A 16,790-nucleotide genomic window follows, 5' to 3' on the forward strand; every position below is an offset into this window, starting at 1 on the left:
TTTTACATCCCTGCAATAAGAATTTATATTAAACATAGAGTGATGGAAATAAAATAAAAAGTTACCACAACATAGGAAAAATAAAGTTCCTAACCATGGCTACCCTCCAAATTGGGGTGTAAGTAAAATCACCCAAATTTTACCTTCACTTACTCTTCTCTTTACTTACACCTCAAAACAAACAAACAAGGACATCCCCATATACTTACCTTACTTTAAAAAAACCTCAAAACAAACAAGGCTTTAGGAGTTAGGATTTGTTAAGCACTCTATGCTTCAAAAAAAAATTAATGTAACAGTTAGTAAAAAGACCCAGTTGAGAAAATGTCATCAACTTTTTCTGCTTAGAAAAACTCAAATAAATTATAACAAAAGTTTAAGACTTAATTTTAAAAAATAAAGTATATAATTACGAACTCAATTAACAAAACACAACAAGTTTAAGACTTGTAATGTAACCATAATCGCCTAACTATTAGGAAGGTTGAGAAAGAAACACAAAAGCCCAGTAAGAGATGCAACAATCACACATCGTCTCATTCATTCAACGGAGGACAATATAAAAGGGATAAAAGAAAAATAAACAAATGCAAAAATGTGAAACCAAGAAAGAATGTACCTCAGTACTTCCATGGAGGCACAAGATCCTTCTCAGCTTCTCCATAGTCAAAATGTGAGAAGATATTGAGCTGTAATATATATTAATTGCGATTCCACAACAAAATTTTGATTATTTATACCTTCTTTAAAAGGGAAAATTAGACCTAGATTCAGCAAAAATTCCATATGAACATGGCTAAGAAATCCAGGCTGTGAAAGAATGGATGTCAATCAAAACTCTGCTTCATCATTACTACTGACTTTATAAGAGAACAAAGGCATACAGCCTCATATTTACAATGGTAAGAAATGTCTTTGTTTGATTCTACAGATACCAGGATGCCATCTCTCAAAATAAATTCCACTTCATGCCCGAATACTGTATTCCGGGATTCATTTGCTTTTGCAGCTACACATCCATCCACATTGTGACAACCACAGTCTGTTGCCATAACTAAACTACTTTCTGAACTTCTGCATTGGCAATTCTGCATTTCTGGGCATTCACTCAATCTTTCTGGACTTGCACATTTTAGGTTTTCATCAAATGAATTGCTGTTATTTTCGCCATTATCAACTTTTCTGACTATTGAGAGAAGATCCACGGATAAAGATGAAACAACATCATGAACATCCTCTGCTTTCCAATGGCTATTTTTTAATCCCCATTTATGAACAAGGATTTTCTGAATCAATCTGTGGAGAGTAAGGAGGCATCCAGAGCAACAATTATATGAACACACAACCCCAGAACTAGAATCAACAGTCTGAGGGGTAGTATTTACTGGATAGTTGATATCTCCAACATTTTCACCCTGGTCAGTCTCTGCATCCTTGTTTTTAATTTCGTCCCCCATTTCAGCCAATCCATCACTCTGGCCACAGGAATTTGAAGGACCAGAGGTACCAGCCTCAGAAGGGAATCCGTTGGAATATTTCAAGTTTCCATTGCCTATTCCAGCGGAAACTCCAAGAGTTTCAGTACTTTTTGACCCTGATTGTCCACAAGTATTCCCATTCTGCTCATCAGTAATATTATCAGCCAACTGTTTATCAGATGTACTTTGAAAGAAGACAACCTGCTTTGCGGTCACATCTTCTGAAGGCGCATCTCCCACCTCAGAGCTAGAATGGCAAAAACCATTATCTCCTTTATTCAATTCAACACCATCAACATTTTCAGGAGCAAGTTCCACAAAATTTCTTTCCTGGCATTCAGATTCTAACTGAACCCCCTTGCATTCCTCTGTTTGAACTGCATGATCCGCACAAGTACAATTACATGAAAATTCCTTGATACTATGATCAGCATTTCCCCCTTTAACTTGATTGGCAAGTTCTAAACTGAAATGGAGAATTGTTGTTAGACAACAGTCAAATGAAATGAACCAACATGCATATGAATAACAATTGCATAAAGTACCTCTGCAATGTATGCGCCCAGCTGTTAACTACATCTTCAAGATATGCCACTTGTGATAAGAGTCGAACGTATTGATATTTATCTTTCCCTGCCTGAACCTTTTCATTAACTTGTCTGACTAGAAGCTCAAGAACTTTCCTTACATCAAATGTGACCTCTTTAAGAGATTGGTACACACCTCTGTATGCTAACAAACCAACAGCAATTAAGCCTCTGACAAAACCAGATCTGTCTTTGCTTTTAATGTTCCCTGTACCACATCCAACTGCCACCTTATCCACGTTAGTAGGACGTATAATGCAAGTATTGAAAGACCAGCCCTTCCAAGGCCCGCTAACATCGGCACAAGGACCTTCTTTCAGTTTTGACGAGACCCAACAAAGTTCAGCAAAATGAGGATATCGAAGAATTTGATAACCAAATGTAGATATTGCTAGCAGCAAGCTTGATTTTCCTTTTAAACTTCTGTTATTAGATGGTGGTGGTACTTTTGATCCGTCACATTTAGATTTTTCACTGCTCTTCTCATTTTGAATTGAACCGTGATTATTATATTGATATTTTGTATCAGAAGATGCTTGAAGGGAATATAAAGATTTGTGCTCTTCAGATGCAGAAGCATGAATATGTGCTCTTTGATGAAGTAACAGAACAAAGAACTGTATTATATCCCTTGTTAACTTGGCAGCAGAAAGACTGACCACCACATCATGGTCAAAATTCTCACCGACAGGCACCGAGAAACGAGGTATTGTATGCTCCAAAGGTGTCAACAAACTGCTATTTGAGATATCACTCTTAAAGAAATGCAGTACTTTATGTGGGAGTTCAACATTTGAAAGTTCTGAAGTAGCCTGTTGCAATACAAGACATGTGAAAGATCATTATAACCGAGAATATAATAGACTAGAAGACTTTATCACTAGCATATCATGCATTATGCCTTGTACAGAATGTAATGACTGCAAAATATACAAGAAGCATAAAGTGTTAAGAATGAAGATAATGTATCATTTCCTTTTCTCAAGATGGTGCTGATGTATAATGTTTAGTTGCTAACTGGTGACCATGTAACAAAATAAAGTCAAACCTTATCGTAACTTGTATGTCATGTTATTGCATTTGAGCCTATGAAGCACAAACATTTCTAAGAGGTTAACATACGTGGGTCCGACACTTTGGGGACACCCCAAATATGCGTCCCTTCTTTTCTTTGATACACTTTGGGGACACTGAATAAACTCTTGATGAACCAGAATTTGAGTCATTGGTGTTTGTAGATGAAGAAATAGATGAAGTGCTTGAAAATGTTTTAGATTAGTCTTTAGACTTGGTAGTTTAAATAGTTTGAATTATAAATGATTAATTTTTATGAAGTATGAATGTCATTTTTATTTTTGATAACATGCCATATATCATTTAAAGTACAAATAGAGCACGGAAATTAGGAGGAATAAAACCTCTCTCATACAGGCTAAATACAAGATCCATGATGGGAAGAAAAAGAGACTACAAAGAGCAATAAAAATCATAAAAGGTACAACTAAAAGATATAAATCATATATTTCTCGTAAGTCAAATCCCGTTGAAAAACCGCTGCAATCATTCTTCATCATTTAGTTTAGGCTCTTCCGGACATTCAGAGCCTTTTCTTTGTTTTGCAACCACGCAGATTTATAGATCTACCAACAAGATGAACCTTTTCTGCTCTTGCTAACACCGAAAAAAGTATACATGAAAGAAGTATAGCTAACAGATTTAGATCTGACGGAAAAAGTAGTTCAATAAGGTATATAGACTTCAAACCAACAAGAAAATACAAATGTGAACCTAAAAACTAAACCTAAAAGATAGGTGGAAGGAGGAAGGAGAAAGAAGGAAGACACTCCTCTAAGTAAACCTAGCTAGAAGGCTAGAACAGAGGAAAATAAAGAAAAAGGAGAGAAAGGAACAGAGTGGCGGCAACAGTTCCTTTAGTGGAGGAGGCTCAGCAATGGGAGAAGGAAGAGAGAAGGGGGATCCTCTCTCTCTAAATAAAAGGGATATTATGAATGTCATTCATGGTTTATATATATATATAATTTGGCGTGTCCCCCGTACCCGTATCTCATATTTTTTTGAAATGCCGTTTTCTGTACTCGTAATCGAATGAGTATCCGTGTCACTGCTTCATAGATTTAAGAAGTAGGACAAGAAATTTCCATTTCTACATTAACAGAGGAAATAACTTATTGCAACAAAGAGGGTATTTTAGGCCTCCGAACAAAAAGCTTTCCCATGAAGGTTTGTTTTTATGTTTGCATGTGATTTCAACGTTAAGGCCTCAACAGTATTGCAATATCAATGTAGCACAATTTGTAGCAGATCTCTAATTACAAGATCATGTCTTTCACAATTATTAGACAAATGCACAAGACTATCTGCAAGAAAAGATGCATGAGAATTTAAGTACTGCTTCCTGAGAGTATTCTACATAAAGTGTGATTGACTAGTTCGTTGATCCTCCTTCAACCTTTCCTTGAGGCTGACTTACTGTTCAGCACAAGTTCATCAGCTATAAGATTATTTTTGGTCGTCAAGGAACCAATTGAACCAAAAGCTTAAGCTGCTAGCTAAGGCCCAAGAATAGCTTTTATTATTATCTATGACACACCACACAAGAATGCCCTTGGGCTCGAAGGGTGTGCAACACAAACTCATCTTTCTATGGGTTGAAATTCCATCAATAAATAGGGTTGTCAAGATTTGAACCCTCAACCACTTGGTCTTAGAGGGAGGATGTCATACCATGTCAAGCAACCAATTGAACCAAAAGGTTAAGTTAGTAGGAGGGGCGTAGCAATAAAATCAACTCGTGGGGTCAAAATATATAATAAATAATATCTAAGCTATAAATTTATAATTAATTGGGGCCAAAATTTTGAATTCATGTGTAAAATTTAATTTAATTTATTTAATATAATTGTAATTTCAGTTGGGGCAAGTGCCCCCACTGTTGTATATGTAGCTATGCCTCTGGCTAATAGTTAAGGTCCAAGAATAGCTTTTATTATTATCTCTGACACGGGTTAATCAACTGAATCCCTGAAGCGGAAAACAATGTTTAACTTTGAGATTTCTTGTTCCCAAAGTATCTGTAGTTTTAACCTACCAATTAATTTAACCTGAAAAGCGCAGTCTAGACTTGATCGCAGAGCATCCCAACACTCGGGATTTCAAGTTATATTCTTACAAAGACACTAATCCTCTCAACATTCCTGAATTTCATTCAACACCAAAAATCCCTTCCTCCTCAGAATTCAGCCTAAATCTGACATATAGTGACTGTCCCAGATTAAAATGGGCCCCGTTTTTCCAGCCATCAATTAAAATCACCCCCAATTTAGCCAACCCATAAATCCCTTTACCATAAATTATAAACCCGCAATAATATGTTTGAGAGCTTTCACTTAATTAGAAAGCAAAGGTAATTATTATTCCACAGCATAGTATAAGAAAAGAAACGAGAGGTTTAGCAATTACTTATGTTTGGATATGTGAAACAGTTCGCAGGAGTATATGAATAAACGGTCTTCTTGACTGTTCCTTTATACAGGTGGGGATAACTCTTTTTACCCTAGTTATTAGGGGAAACTAAAATGGAGTTGAAAGGCCCCTCTAATACTTTCCTCTCCTTCCTACCTCATTAAACATCCAAACAAAGAGGAAGATTTGCCCCATCTCCTTTACTTTTTCTATGCTCTCTTATACCCTCATTAAGCATAATACTTTAAATACCAAGTGTGATCACAATTTCTAGGATAGGTTCTTCAAGGGCCCACAATCATGTTATCATCCCAAATCAGGTTCCCAAAATAACTAAATAGAGAAATCCAAACTTTATTTGAGAAATTTCAACCCATTTTGGCAAAGTATTCTTGATCTCTACATGAAAGATAAAAAAAACCGAGGGGAAAAAACTTTTAAGCAATTAGCCTATTAATCCATTTATCACAGCATATATGGTAAGGCAAAAGATTATTTACTTAATAACAAGGGAAAAAATGCAACAGCATTAATCAAACAGAAAATTCACTTACCAGAATGATCAAGGATGTTGATAGAGATATATATTCCACCTGCTCAACAAATGAGTTCCAAACATGGGAGGAACTTGGGGTGGCAGTTTGTGGTTGTGGCATTTCAGATGTTCTTCTTTGATGAGTAAAGGGCTCATTCACCTTTCCAACATCTAGAATGTGTGTAGAGCAAGATTCTGTTGTCTTAGAAAGTTGTTGGTCAGTTGAAGATGCATCACTCTCCTCAGTAATGTGCCGACATGCCTCCACAGCCCATAGATCAATTCTTGGCATAAATATCACCGATGACTGCAGGCTAGCACATTTCACTGGTAGAGTGACAGATGAAGGTGAGGATTCATAATTATGGATGCGTTCCATGCACAAATGTGTAGTAAATTTGAGTTGAAGCTTACGAAAGTGAATAATAAACAAAACTTACCAACGGTTCAATCACATGGAAGCTGTAAATTATTTCAAGCAAATATAACAAACCACAATATGTTGAAAATAACAGGATTGTAGCAATCAATTTTACATAGCCCTGATATGCATTAAACAGTAATACTACCATGGGTTGCAAAAATGTGATTGATCCAGCCAAGAGATTACTGCAGCAAAGCAATATTAATTTTTTTAGGTATGGTTGTATGGGACAGAAACAGAGAATTTATTGGGATCTAGGTAGATACATCATTTTCATTGCAATATAACCTCTATATGTTGACTATAAATCTTGCCAAACTGTATACATGTAGACCACATCTAACACAATTGCTTTATAACTTTCCCCCATTCTGAAACAACACTAAATCCTGTCAACTAGATATCTAAGATTCCTGAAATAACAGTTACCTTTCCTTCCAGCCACAAACTGGCCAATACAACTTATGCAAGTGAATAGGCAAGGTGTTTTCAATTGTAAAACTAATGAATGGCCGCTTCCAAATCATGCACAGGTAGCCAACCTAAGAAACCAGAAGAACATGATACTAGGTTCCCACAGTAGTAATTTAGTATGCTGGGATAAGGGATTTCTGCTATTTGATTGCACAGCTAAGATGTAGTGGAAAGTCATCTTGAAGCAGCAAACACCAAATTACCAGTAATAGTTATTTGAGTTAGCACTTCTGTTATCTTTCTATAGTTTAATGGTACTGGTGAGAATTATGAATGCACAATGTCAGTTGGAGCCAGTAAGAAAATTAGGCTTCACCCACAATCCAAGCACATAAGTGTTTACAGAACGCTCAACAGCTCCTGATCAGTAAACAATAACATCACGGTAAACCAGTCACCATTTAGCATAGAACAGTTCAAGCCACAGTTGAAATGCCAGGTGAAGCAAGCTCAAAAACTCAACTAATCGTGGTGTATAATCCAAATTCGATTCTTTTCTTAACAAAATCACAATTACAACATAACTTATATGTAGAGCTAAACTGGGAGGTCTGAACAATGATGTAAAAAGACATAAAAAAAATTCAATTAAAGAAGTATTAACATTTCAATTGCTAACAATGCGAGTGTTGCTGTAAAATGCAATCATGAACTTTATTGTTATGCCTCAGGTATCCTATGATTGAAGCTGATCATGCTTAAAACATTCTGTAAACACAGTTCCAAATCTTAAGTATTATATTGATGGATGATTTATTGAAAACTGACAATGTTCCACATCAAAGAAAAGCACAAGAATTAGCCAATAAAATATGAATGAGATCATTAAGACTTCAACCATCTCCCAATTGATTCATAGAACTTCATAAGAACAAAGAACATGAACTTAATCCATAAAAAAATAGCTAACTAACAGAAAATGTGAAACCATGTCTGAAATGGCTTACAAAAGCCAACTCTTCAGTAATTGCAAAATCATATATCATTACAAAAGTATTGCAGGGATAAACCCCATGCAGATCAAACATAAAAGCACAAGAAAGTCTTGTTTTGTGAAAAAAAAACAATCTGGTAGAGAGAGAGGTAGGAAAGGAGTACGTACTTAATAATTGTGTGATCCCTTGGACCATATCACCATGCCCTTCTTGTGAAATTGTAGCCAGATCAACCTTCTGAACTTCAACATTCCCAATAAAGCAGTTGAGTATGCAAGAAGCAAGATGTCTCTGTCCGGATCTGGGGCTTCCAGCAATCAATACCCGGTATCCTGATGTTTTCCTTGATCCACAATAAATATTCCTAAAAACACTAATGTTCATGCCACTGTTGTGCACAAAAGAAGGTTCGGACTTAAATCCAGCATCATTTTCTTCATCAGCACTGATACAGCTAGCCTCGCCAGTCAATATGCCAGCAGATGAAAGCCTTCTCTGAATTTCACCAGCAACTTCTGCATCTCTAAGGAAAAGATCAACATAAGACCACCACTGCTGACTAGAAACATTCTTCTTCTCTAAAGAAGCTACAACCACACTTTTAATCACTGTAGCAGCTTTAGAAAGAGGAGGAGGCAGCCAGAGGCGTTCATCGAGATAGAGGGAAACAAGCAACTTGGACAAAGGCTCCAGCAAACAAGGAATTAGGTGCGCAGGAAGGGGAGAGGACACCAAATCATGAGCAGCTATTCCTGCTTCTCTAAGTGAGCATGGAGGAGGGGCACATGCTAAAGCCTCTAACCAATCTCTCTCTTCTACTGCAAAGGCCGGAAGAGGAATGCGTTGAGCACCAGGAGCTCTCTCTCCAGCAGCAGATAAAACTTCTTGCAAAGGGAAATTCCTTTTTAGAGCAATAATTGCAGCTTGTGTGCAAAGAGCCTGTAGATCAGCACCAGCAAAGCCAACAGTTCTCCTTGCAACCTGGTGCAGCATAGATCCAGTAACTGGTTTTGGCCACCTTCGTGTATGAAGTGAGAGTATAGCAGCCCTGTCCTCAACTGAGGGAAGTGGAAAGTAAATCTCCCTATCAAATCTCCCAGGCCTACGCAAGGCTGGATCGACAGACTCTGGTCGATTTGTTGCCCCTATCACCACAACTGAACCTCTGGATTTTAAACCATCCATTAAAGCAAGTAATGTGGAGACAACTGAACTGTGCGTCTGGTCTTGCTGTCTTGTACGAGTAGGGGCTAAACCATCTATCTCATCAAAGAATATTACAGAAGGTTGACATTGTTCAGCAACCTGAAACAAGAGTCTCAGCTGGCGCTCAGCGTCACCAACATACTTCCCTAAGCAATCTGCACCTTTACGTGCAAAGTATGCAATCCGTTTATCACCCCGGGCACATGAACCAATCAATGCCCTCACTACAAGAGTTTTACCAGTTCCAGGATACCCATGCAAAAGAACACCCCTAGGAGGGGTTATTCCTAGATCACTAAAGAACTCAGGATATAGAAGTGGCAAAATAACTACTTCCTTCATACATTGTATCACATCCTTAAGCCCAGCAACAGATTCCCATCCTTCAAATAGTTTACCACTATCAGATTCAGACCCTCCAATATAAACAGGTGCAATTCTCAATAAATCTCGATGAAGCCTCTTGCTCTCACGTTTTAGAAACTCTTCATCCTCCCCACAGTTCTCCAACCATTTTTCTTCCGCTTCAACATCTTTTCGCCGAGCATCATTTGACCGTTTCCTCACTTCTAATTTTATTTTCCTGGCTTTTAGTTTCTTTATCCGCATAAAATACTGATTACCCTGAGGTTGGAATAGATGCCTATGATCTGTGCATGCTATTAGAAATTTTCTATGATCAAAGATGCAACCATTAGCTCGGGCACAAGGCTGCAATATATAAGCAAGAAGAGAAACATAATCAATGAACGGTTTGCGGTGGCTAGTGCCCAAATAAAAGGATGTACTAGGAAAGTATTTGGTACAGCAAATAAATATAACAAACCAGGTGGTAAGTTTTTGGACAACGATCAACACGACAACCAATAGTTGCCCCTGCTCTTCCACACCGCGAGCACTTTAATGCTCTTCCTCTGCAAAGTGCAGCTCTCACATTTTTTAAGCAACCCAAACCAGCAAAATAAACCTGCAGGCATGAATCATAATGCACGCTTATTTAATGGAACAATAGATGGAATAGAACAATAAAGAAAGAATTAAGCAAAAATACATCAAAGAGATTATATTATATCCTAGCCAAAGGATACACACGCACATACACACATTTATGTATATACAGAAAAAGAAAAAAGCAAACCTATATTCTACAGATATACAAATAAAGGATGTTGTGCATTGAGCAGTAAAGGTTGTTGCTTACTTCCTAGAATTATGTTCCATCACAAGGAAAGACTAAAGATGGTAAAATCTTGAGCCCTGATAAATCTTTTGAGCAGACAGAATCACTTAAATAAATCGAAGGAAATAATTATTGCACATCTAGACCAAAAAGTAAAATGCTGCATACGTGAAAAAGCCAACCTTTCACACAAAGCAAATTGTCTGCTGTACATTGCACAGATGGCATATCAAAGTCACAACACGCATACACCAAAGAACAAAAATGAGATTTCAAGTTTTTCTTATATAAAATCAAAGAAAATTCTATACAATTAACTCTTTCAATGGTCGGGCAATACCTCCTAAATAATTTCCATAAGAATCCATTAAAAAATCAGATGTTAAATTGGAAGAAATGACTTTAAGAACCAATTAACAAGATTTTTTTCTCCGTTCTCCCCCCAATAGACATAAAATAAACTGAAAACTACATTTAGTTTGACCAACCAAAATTCATGAGGCTTTTAAACAACATGGAAGCAAGCCTACTACAAGGCAATAGCAGGCCAAATTAGTAGGGTTTTCTTATTGCATTACCCAAAACATCCAGTAACCTCAACTTGTAATATAGTTCAAAGCCATAATTCTGTTGATTTCGAGGCGGCCAGGAAGTTGATGGATGCATCTTAATTAGCATTTTCCATAAACTTTTAGAGTGACCTTCCCACAGAACCATACTTTGTCATTATCTCCCTGCAAGTTCTAGAAAAGGTCCCATACAGTGAGAAAGAAAAAAGTATCTATATGGATTTCTACAGGTCTTACTCTCGTTTACCAGGTTCACATGCTTTCTCAAATGGAAAAACCAGTAATAACTGAGCTTTCATACTTTCATGAACTAGAACTGTGACTATTACTGTTACTTCATCACTCTTACTCAGCAATTAATTCCATATCACTAATTCAATGGTGTTTAAGTTGCATTTCTAGTTTAAAGTTCATATTCATGAATTCGCACGATCTACATTTAGTAGAGGCAATGAAGGATTTATTAAATGAAAATTTTATTAACATTTCTTTCATGAAATTCTTCTCTTAACCCAAAAGAAAAAGAGATTGGTATAGTAACATTCAATTCCAGGTGACATCAAGAATATACCTTAATGTTAATGCTCTTTAACACTCATACTTGCTCATGTATAAAAACACAAAATGTATTTAAAATAGGAGTTGATAAATGTGTTCAATCAAAAGATGAGATTCTGTTATGTTTCTACCGATAAAATCGCACAAAGAAAAGCAGAAGCTTTGTAGAGAATAATATTCATGATCCACAGATGCAAAAATGACATAATATCCAATCTCAGTGCTAGACACAGCTAAACCATGCCTAAACATCAAACTAGTAGGAGTTGACCATAGCCTCTGATCTCTATAGATTTGCTCTCTTCCTTTCCACTCAATTTAGGCATGGTCCTCCCCAAATCCCCCACTGTACCACACCATCCAATCTCAGTCTTGTATCATCAAAATTACATATATATTAGCCAGCTACAAGAATCAGAGCCTGCAGAATGCGATAATGCACTTTAAAAAACTAGCCTATACAGATAAAAAGTGGGGAAAGGAACTCTTGCATTGAAAAGCATCTCCAAACCAAAAGAAAATCAAAATGAAACACACTGAAAGTCAAGATTCAGCAGCTTTAAGAATATTCAGAGTTAACTTAAAAAAGGGAAGAGACATAGATAATTAGATATCCAAGACTTAGTCAAAAGAGTGCACCTCTGGACTCCACACAGCACATTGTTGATGCACCCAGATTCCAGCAATACCATATCGGTCATTTATAGGACCCAATAGGTGCCCAAGCCACCCTGGTTCATCACCAAATCCATCCCACATATCATAGTTGGTTTCGTCTGAAGCTGATGAACCACTGTATGTCTCATGTTCACTATCAGCAGCATTAAGCAGCAACTTCTTTGGTGGCTGACTATCATTACTGCACCCACACAAACCACAACGTCTCCCTTGTTTGATCCGTGGCCTACCAAGATCTTGAGAATCATGCTTCGTTTTGTCTTTCACTTCCTTCTCAACCTTCAAGATATTATCACTGAGTTTAGCATCTCCTTCCTTTTCGAGTTCCCCCATTTCTTTCATGAGAGCTGGATGATCAACTTCAGCATCTCTTTCATTCTCCACATCTACCTCAGCATTCAACTCCTCCACTTCTGTATCACTTGTATCCAGTTCTGAATTATTCTTCTCCAAATTTTCAAAAGTATCAGGGTTCCTCTCCAATTCCAAACTATGCAATGTCTCTTCATGCTCTTGTTCATCTGGACCTGACTGTGTGGCACCATCATCCACCACTTCAGCCTCATTTCTTTCATCCACTGTAACTAGAATTGGCATACTCTCATCAGCCTCTAGTTCCATTACTTCACTTTCATTTCCACAATCTATTGTACTATCTACAGCTGGCATCTCCTCTGAAGCCCCATTCCCCACCTCGGATTCATCCTTCACATCCTCATCGCTACCAATTGACTGCTTACTTGCATCTTTTCCACTCACATCTTCATCATCACAGGTCCCACCCTCCTTCATTTCAGTCTCCAAACCATTTAATGCCTTAACCCTCCCTGGCCTCTTTGATTTCACAACTATCAACTTCTCATTATCTCTTTTCCCATCATTCAATCCCCCTTCTACATTCATTTCACCAAAAAGCTTTCTCCTCCTCTCTCCAGTCGAGGAATTCCTACGCCTCGATCTCAACCGCGTTCTCCAACCCCCTAAAGTATCCAAATCCTCTAATCTATCACTATCCTCCTTCTTAACAGCCCTAATATTACTACCACCAGTTGTATTAACACACAAATTCACACTCTTACCATGTTTGTTTCGCTTTTTCACCGGAGGAGGTGAGACATCGAGCACAACTGGGGGCCGTCGCATTCGCGAGCTCCGTCGCAACTCCGAGTGGGCATCCAAGGTCGAAGGGGACGGAGACTCTGCTCTCGCATCAATAGGTTCGCTATGGTTCTGATTGTAAACGTTTTCACATATGGCATCGAGTCTCTTACGCTTCCGCCGAAGCCTAGAGCCAGTCGGAGTTAAATCTCTACGCTTCGGTGAGGAAACCGAAGCGGAATTGAATTGCATGACAAGAAAACTGTCACACCTCAGAATATCAATACGAAGTAAATGTAATATCTGTATTACAGAGCAAATGGCGTCGATCAATTTGGCATTGGGCTATGCAGTAGTTAAGAGGATGAACATTGAGCAAATGAGAAGTGACTCGGTGAAAGTCACCGGGTTATAAGCGAGTGGGATCGGTCCGAGTTGCAAGTAGGAAGTGTCTTGCAAACAAAATCGGGAGAAACCCTAGAAGAAATCCATTTTTGTTAAGAGCTTTTTTTCATTGGGTTTCGTGAAGACTTGAGAAATTGTTTGTTTTTCTCGCGCTCTCTCTCTTCTGACGTTACATTTGACGGAAAATTATCGAACAAAGAATACTTCTTCCCTGATATTTTAGATGTCTTACTACGCGTTAACAGGTTACGTGACTTCGCGACAACCGTGATTGAGTTAAATTGATGGAAAAACTAGATAGTGGTGTGTTGTTGATTTTTTAGACGGTGATACCACGCGCCTGGAAGAGAATGCGAAAAAAGTAAATATGAGAAATTTTAATTTTGTAATTTTAGTTTGTTGGTAGCAAAAATTGCCGCCAAATATGTTAGTTGGGAAGCGAAGGTCTTAATATGATGATTATAAAGGGCAACGGCTCTCTTTTATAATCCTATCCTATAGATTTTATTTTTAAAGGAAAATTAGAATTGGATTTTTAATGCAACTTTGCTTAACCATACTTTTACTTTAAGAAATTACAAAATGTTGGGAAGCAATTTTTCCTTTGATGTTGACATAAGGAATAAAGGAAAGCAATCTAAAATAAATTTCCTTTATTTTTTTTTTATAAAAAATATATTGCAATTTGAAGATTGTATCAACAATTTCCTCAAATTAAAGGTTTGCTTGTAATATCCTGATTGATACCGTGAAAATATATCGAATTTACACGTTTCATTAATTGAAACGAACAAAGACGGACAAGTGTAATGAGAATCTTAGGATCAAACAATGCTAAGATGAGTAATCACTAGGACACGTGAACTAATGAGAGGCATTTCGAACCATTTCGAAATAGATCACCCAATTCACAACTAGAATTAAGGGATTGCAATTTAGACACATTACAAACTACGTAAACTAGAGTAGACGTTTGTCATTTAGAAACCGATGTATGTCCTCAAGAGAAGTTACGACATACACCTTAAATCGACTATTAGAATTGCCACGAACACTTTATAAATAGAACATGATGCCACGTAGTCAAAGTACATACACACATCCTTTGCAATTTATACTTTATTGCTCAATACTCACATTCGTAAATTCTGTTCCCATTCGTCTTTTTTTGTCTTATTTCAAGAGTAGAAAGGATTTCATCTGCCATTAGAGCACTACTCGCAAATTCAATTATATTAATAATTAATTAATTAAGACTAAATATTAATTGGAATTGAGATATATACATTTATGAATTCTTTAATGATAATAATAATAATTTGGTGGATGAAACATATTTATATAAGAGTGTACTTGAATAGAATTGGACCTAGCCATCTCTATATAAGTAAATTATGATAAATAAAAGATTTTTTACTTACATATATTAATGTCATGCAAATAAATATAAAGATATATGTGTCCTCATCTTTAGTTAACAGGAACGTTTGGAGCAAAGGAGACCGTCGAATCAAACTAAACAAAAATAAATATTCCTCAGGACATGTGGACCACTGGAATACTCTTTGGATTTTCTTTGGATCAAGACTTAGAATTCACAAGTAAGATTAGGACATCTCAATTCGGGTATATCACTAACTACCTAAAATACGCCCATTACTCGGAAGCCAAAAACTTGTCCTCCAAAAAATCTAAGATGAATATCGAGGTTGACTGGCGGTTTTATCCATGGTTCCCTATAAATAAAATGTGACTTCAAGTTAAGGTACATACATACATTTATTGAAATTTACTTTCAATTGATTAGTGCTCTAATCATATACTCTGCTAGCTTAAGCATTAGAATGAGATCATCGGTCAACAGTCCCGCTTTGATCTTTATTTTGTCTTACTTTGGTATAAAAAAAGATCTATTAAGCATTGGAGCACTAACATACAAATTCTATCGTATCAAATTGGTGTGTTGAGCATGGATCGAAACAAATAAGTGACCATGGATCATCAAGAAAAGTTGACATGTTTGTTTTCCTCACGACGTGTTTATGAACTTGGAACACCATTTGATGCGAGTGGAAATCCATTAGGTCTCCTCCAAATACCCTCGACCTCAATAAATTCATTGAGGAATGTTTAGGATCCCTCGAGCCTTCGAACAAAGAATTCATGGATCACATAACCAAACAACTTTTTTTACAACATTAGCACGGTATAGCAGGTCACTAACGAAAATGCATTGACTATAACAGAGTTGCAAGAAAAGTTAGACACTGCTGAAGAAGTTATTAAATTGGTTAAAAGACAAGACTTTATCACCAGTTCTATTAGGCACCACACAGTTAGTAGTTGTCCTCTGAAGAGAAATATGTAGGTAGAATGTCGGAGGAATGAAATATAGATGAGGGCTAAAGCAAAATAATGAACTCCTCGCAAGGGCCGAAACAATCGCTCTCTTCCTCCTACAACGAGAGCAGCTAGAACGAATCATATGGGGAGATCACTTCCCCTCGCTCCTGACATGGAAAGATGCGGTTAGATCTAACTCCCCGTCATACCAAATGAGTATGACAAAGAGCTAGAATTTCCCACGGACCATCGTAAATCGAAAAATCGTCCAGACACATCAAGATTCCCAATACATAAAATAAAACCCAAAGATATCCAGATGAATCAGAATCCCCGCACATCAATAATAAGGCATTAAAATTTTCTATCGGATCCAGATCTTAGGATAAGAGTCAACAGGGAAGGAAAACAACTAGACCAATATCCCAAAGAGATTGATGGACAAAGAATCAGGAAACATCCTTCAATAGTGAAGATATCTATGGGCATGTGGAAAAAATCAATGGCAAGCCTATCTGTAGGGAGATTAGAAGTGCTCTCGAGGGGAACAAATATGGATGCTCGAAAGTCAGAGGTTACGCATACTAGTTCCCCACTAAGTGCACACATCTTGTGGGAATCGATTCCTCAAGGGTTCAAATATCCCTCCTTAAAAAAATACAATGGAACTAGAGATCCAATGACCCATGTTAAGAACTTCAAAAGGGAACTGAAAACTATTATGACTACCGATGTCGTTATGTGTCACCTCTTCCCAACCACCTTAAAGGAAGCAGCATCATATTAGTTTGAGCAGTTGCCCGTCAGATCCATTCAGACTTTTAATTGAATGGCGAA

The 16,790-nt window shown here is 37.2% G+C and overlaps 1 protein-coding gene across 1 annotated transcript; it reads right to left on the reverse strand.

Annotated features, from left to right (window-relative positions):
• Positions 1–697: 697 nt before the first annotated feature.
• LOC136218825 (uncharacterized) lies at positions 698–13,814 on the reverse strand. Its single transcript, XM_066005947.1, has 6 exons — positions 12,069–13,814; positions 9,949–10,089; positions 8,084–9,833; positions 6,103–6,410; positions 2,024–2,877; positions 698–1,944 (listed from the first exon to the last, which is right to left on the reverse strand). Exons 1-6 carry the CDS (start codon positions 13,455–13,457, stop codon positions 828–830), a joined length of 5,559 nt encoding a protein of 1,852 aa, XP_065862019.1. The 5' UTR covers positions 13,458–13,814; the 3' UTR covers positions 698–827.
• Between the last annotated feature and the right edge of the window lie 2,976 nt (positions 13,815–16,790).

Source organism: Euphorbia lathyris, chromosome 2, assembly GCF_963576675.1.
Source record: "Euphorbia lathyris chromosome 2, ddEupLath1.1, whole genome shotgun sequence".
NCBI classification, from domain to species: Eukaryota; Viridiplantae; Streptophyta; class Magnoliopsida; order Malpighiales; family Euphorbiaceae; genus Euphorbia; species Euphorbia lathyris.

What these genes read in the sequence shown, in the direction of transcription:
- LOC136218825 (XM_066005947.1), bottom strand. Translation starts at nt 13,457, where the DNA reads ATGCAATTCAATTCCGCTTCGGTTTCCTCACCGAAGCGTAGAGATTTA. An exon ending in GTGCTGTGTGGAGTCCAGAG is followed by an intron (nt 10,090 to 12,068) that starts GTGCACTCTTTT and finishes TCATGCCTGCAG; the next exon opens with GTTTATTTTGCTGGTTTGGG. An exon ending in AGGGATCACACAATTATTAA is followed by an intron (nt 6,411 to 8,083) that starts GTACGTACTCCT and finishes TCACTCTACCAG; the next exon opens with TGAAATGTGCTAGCCTGCAG.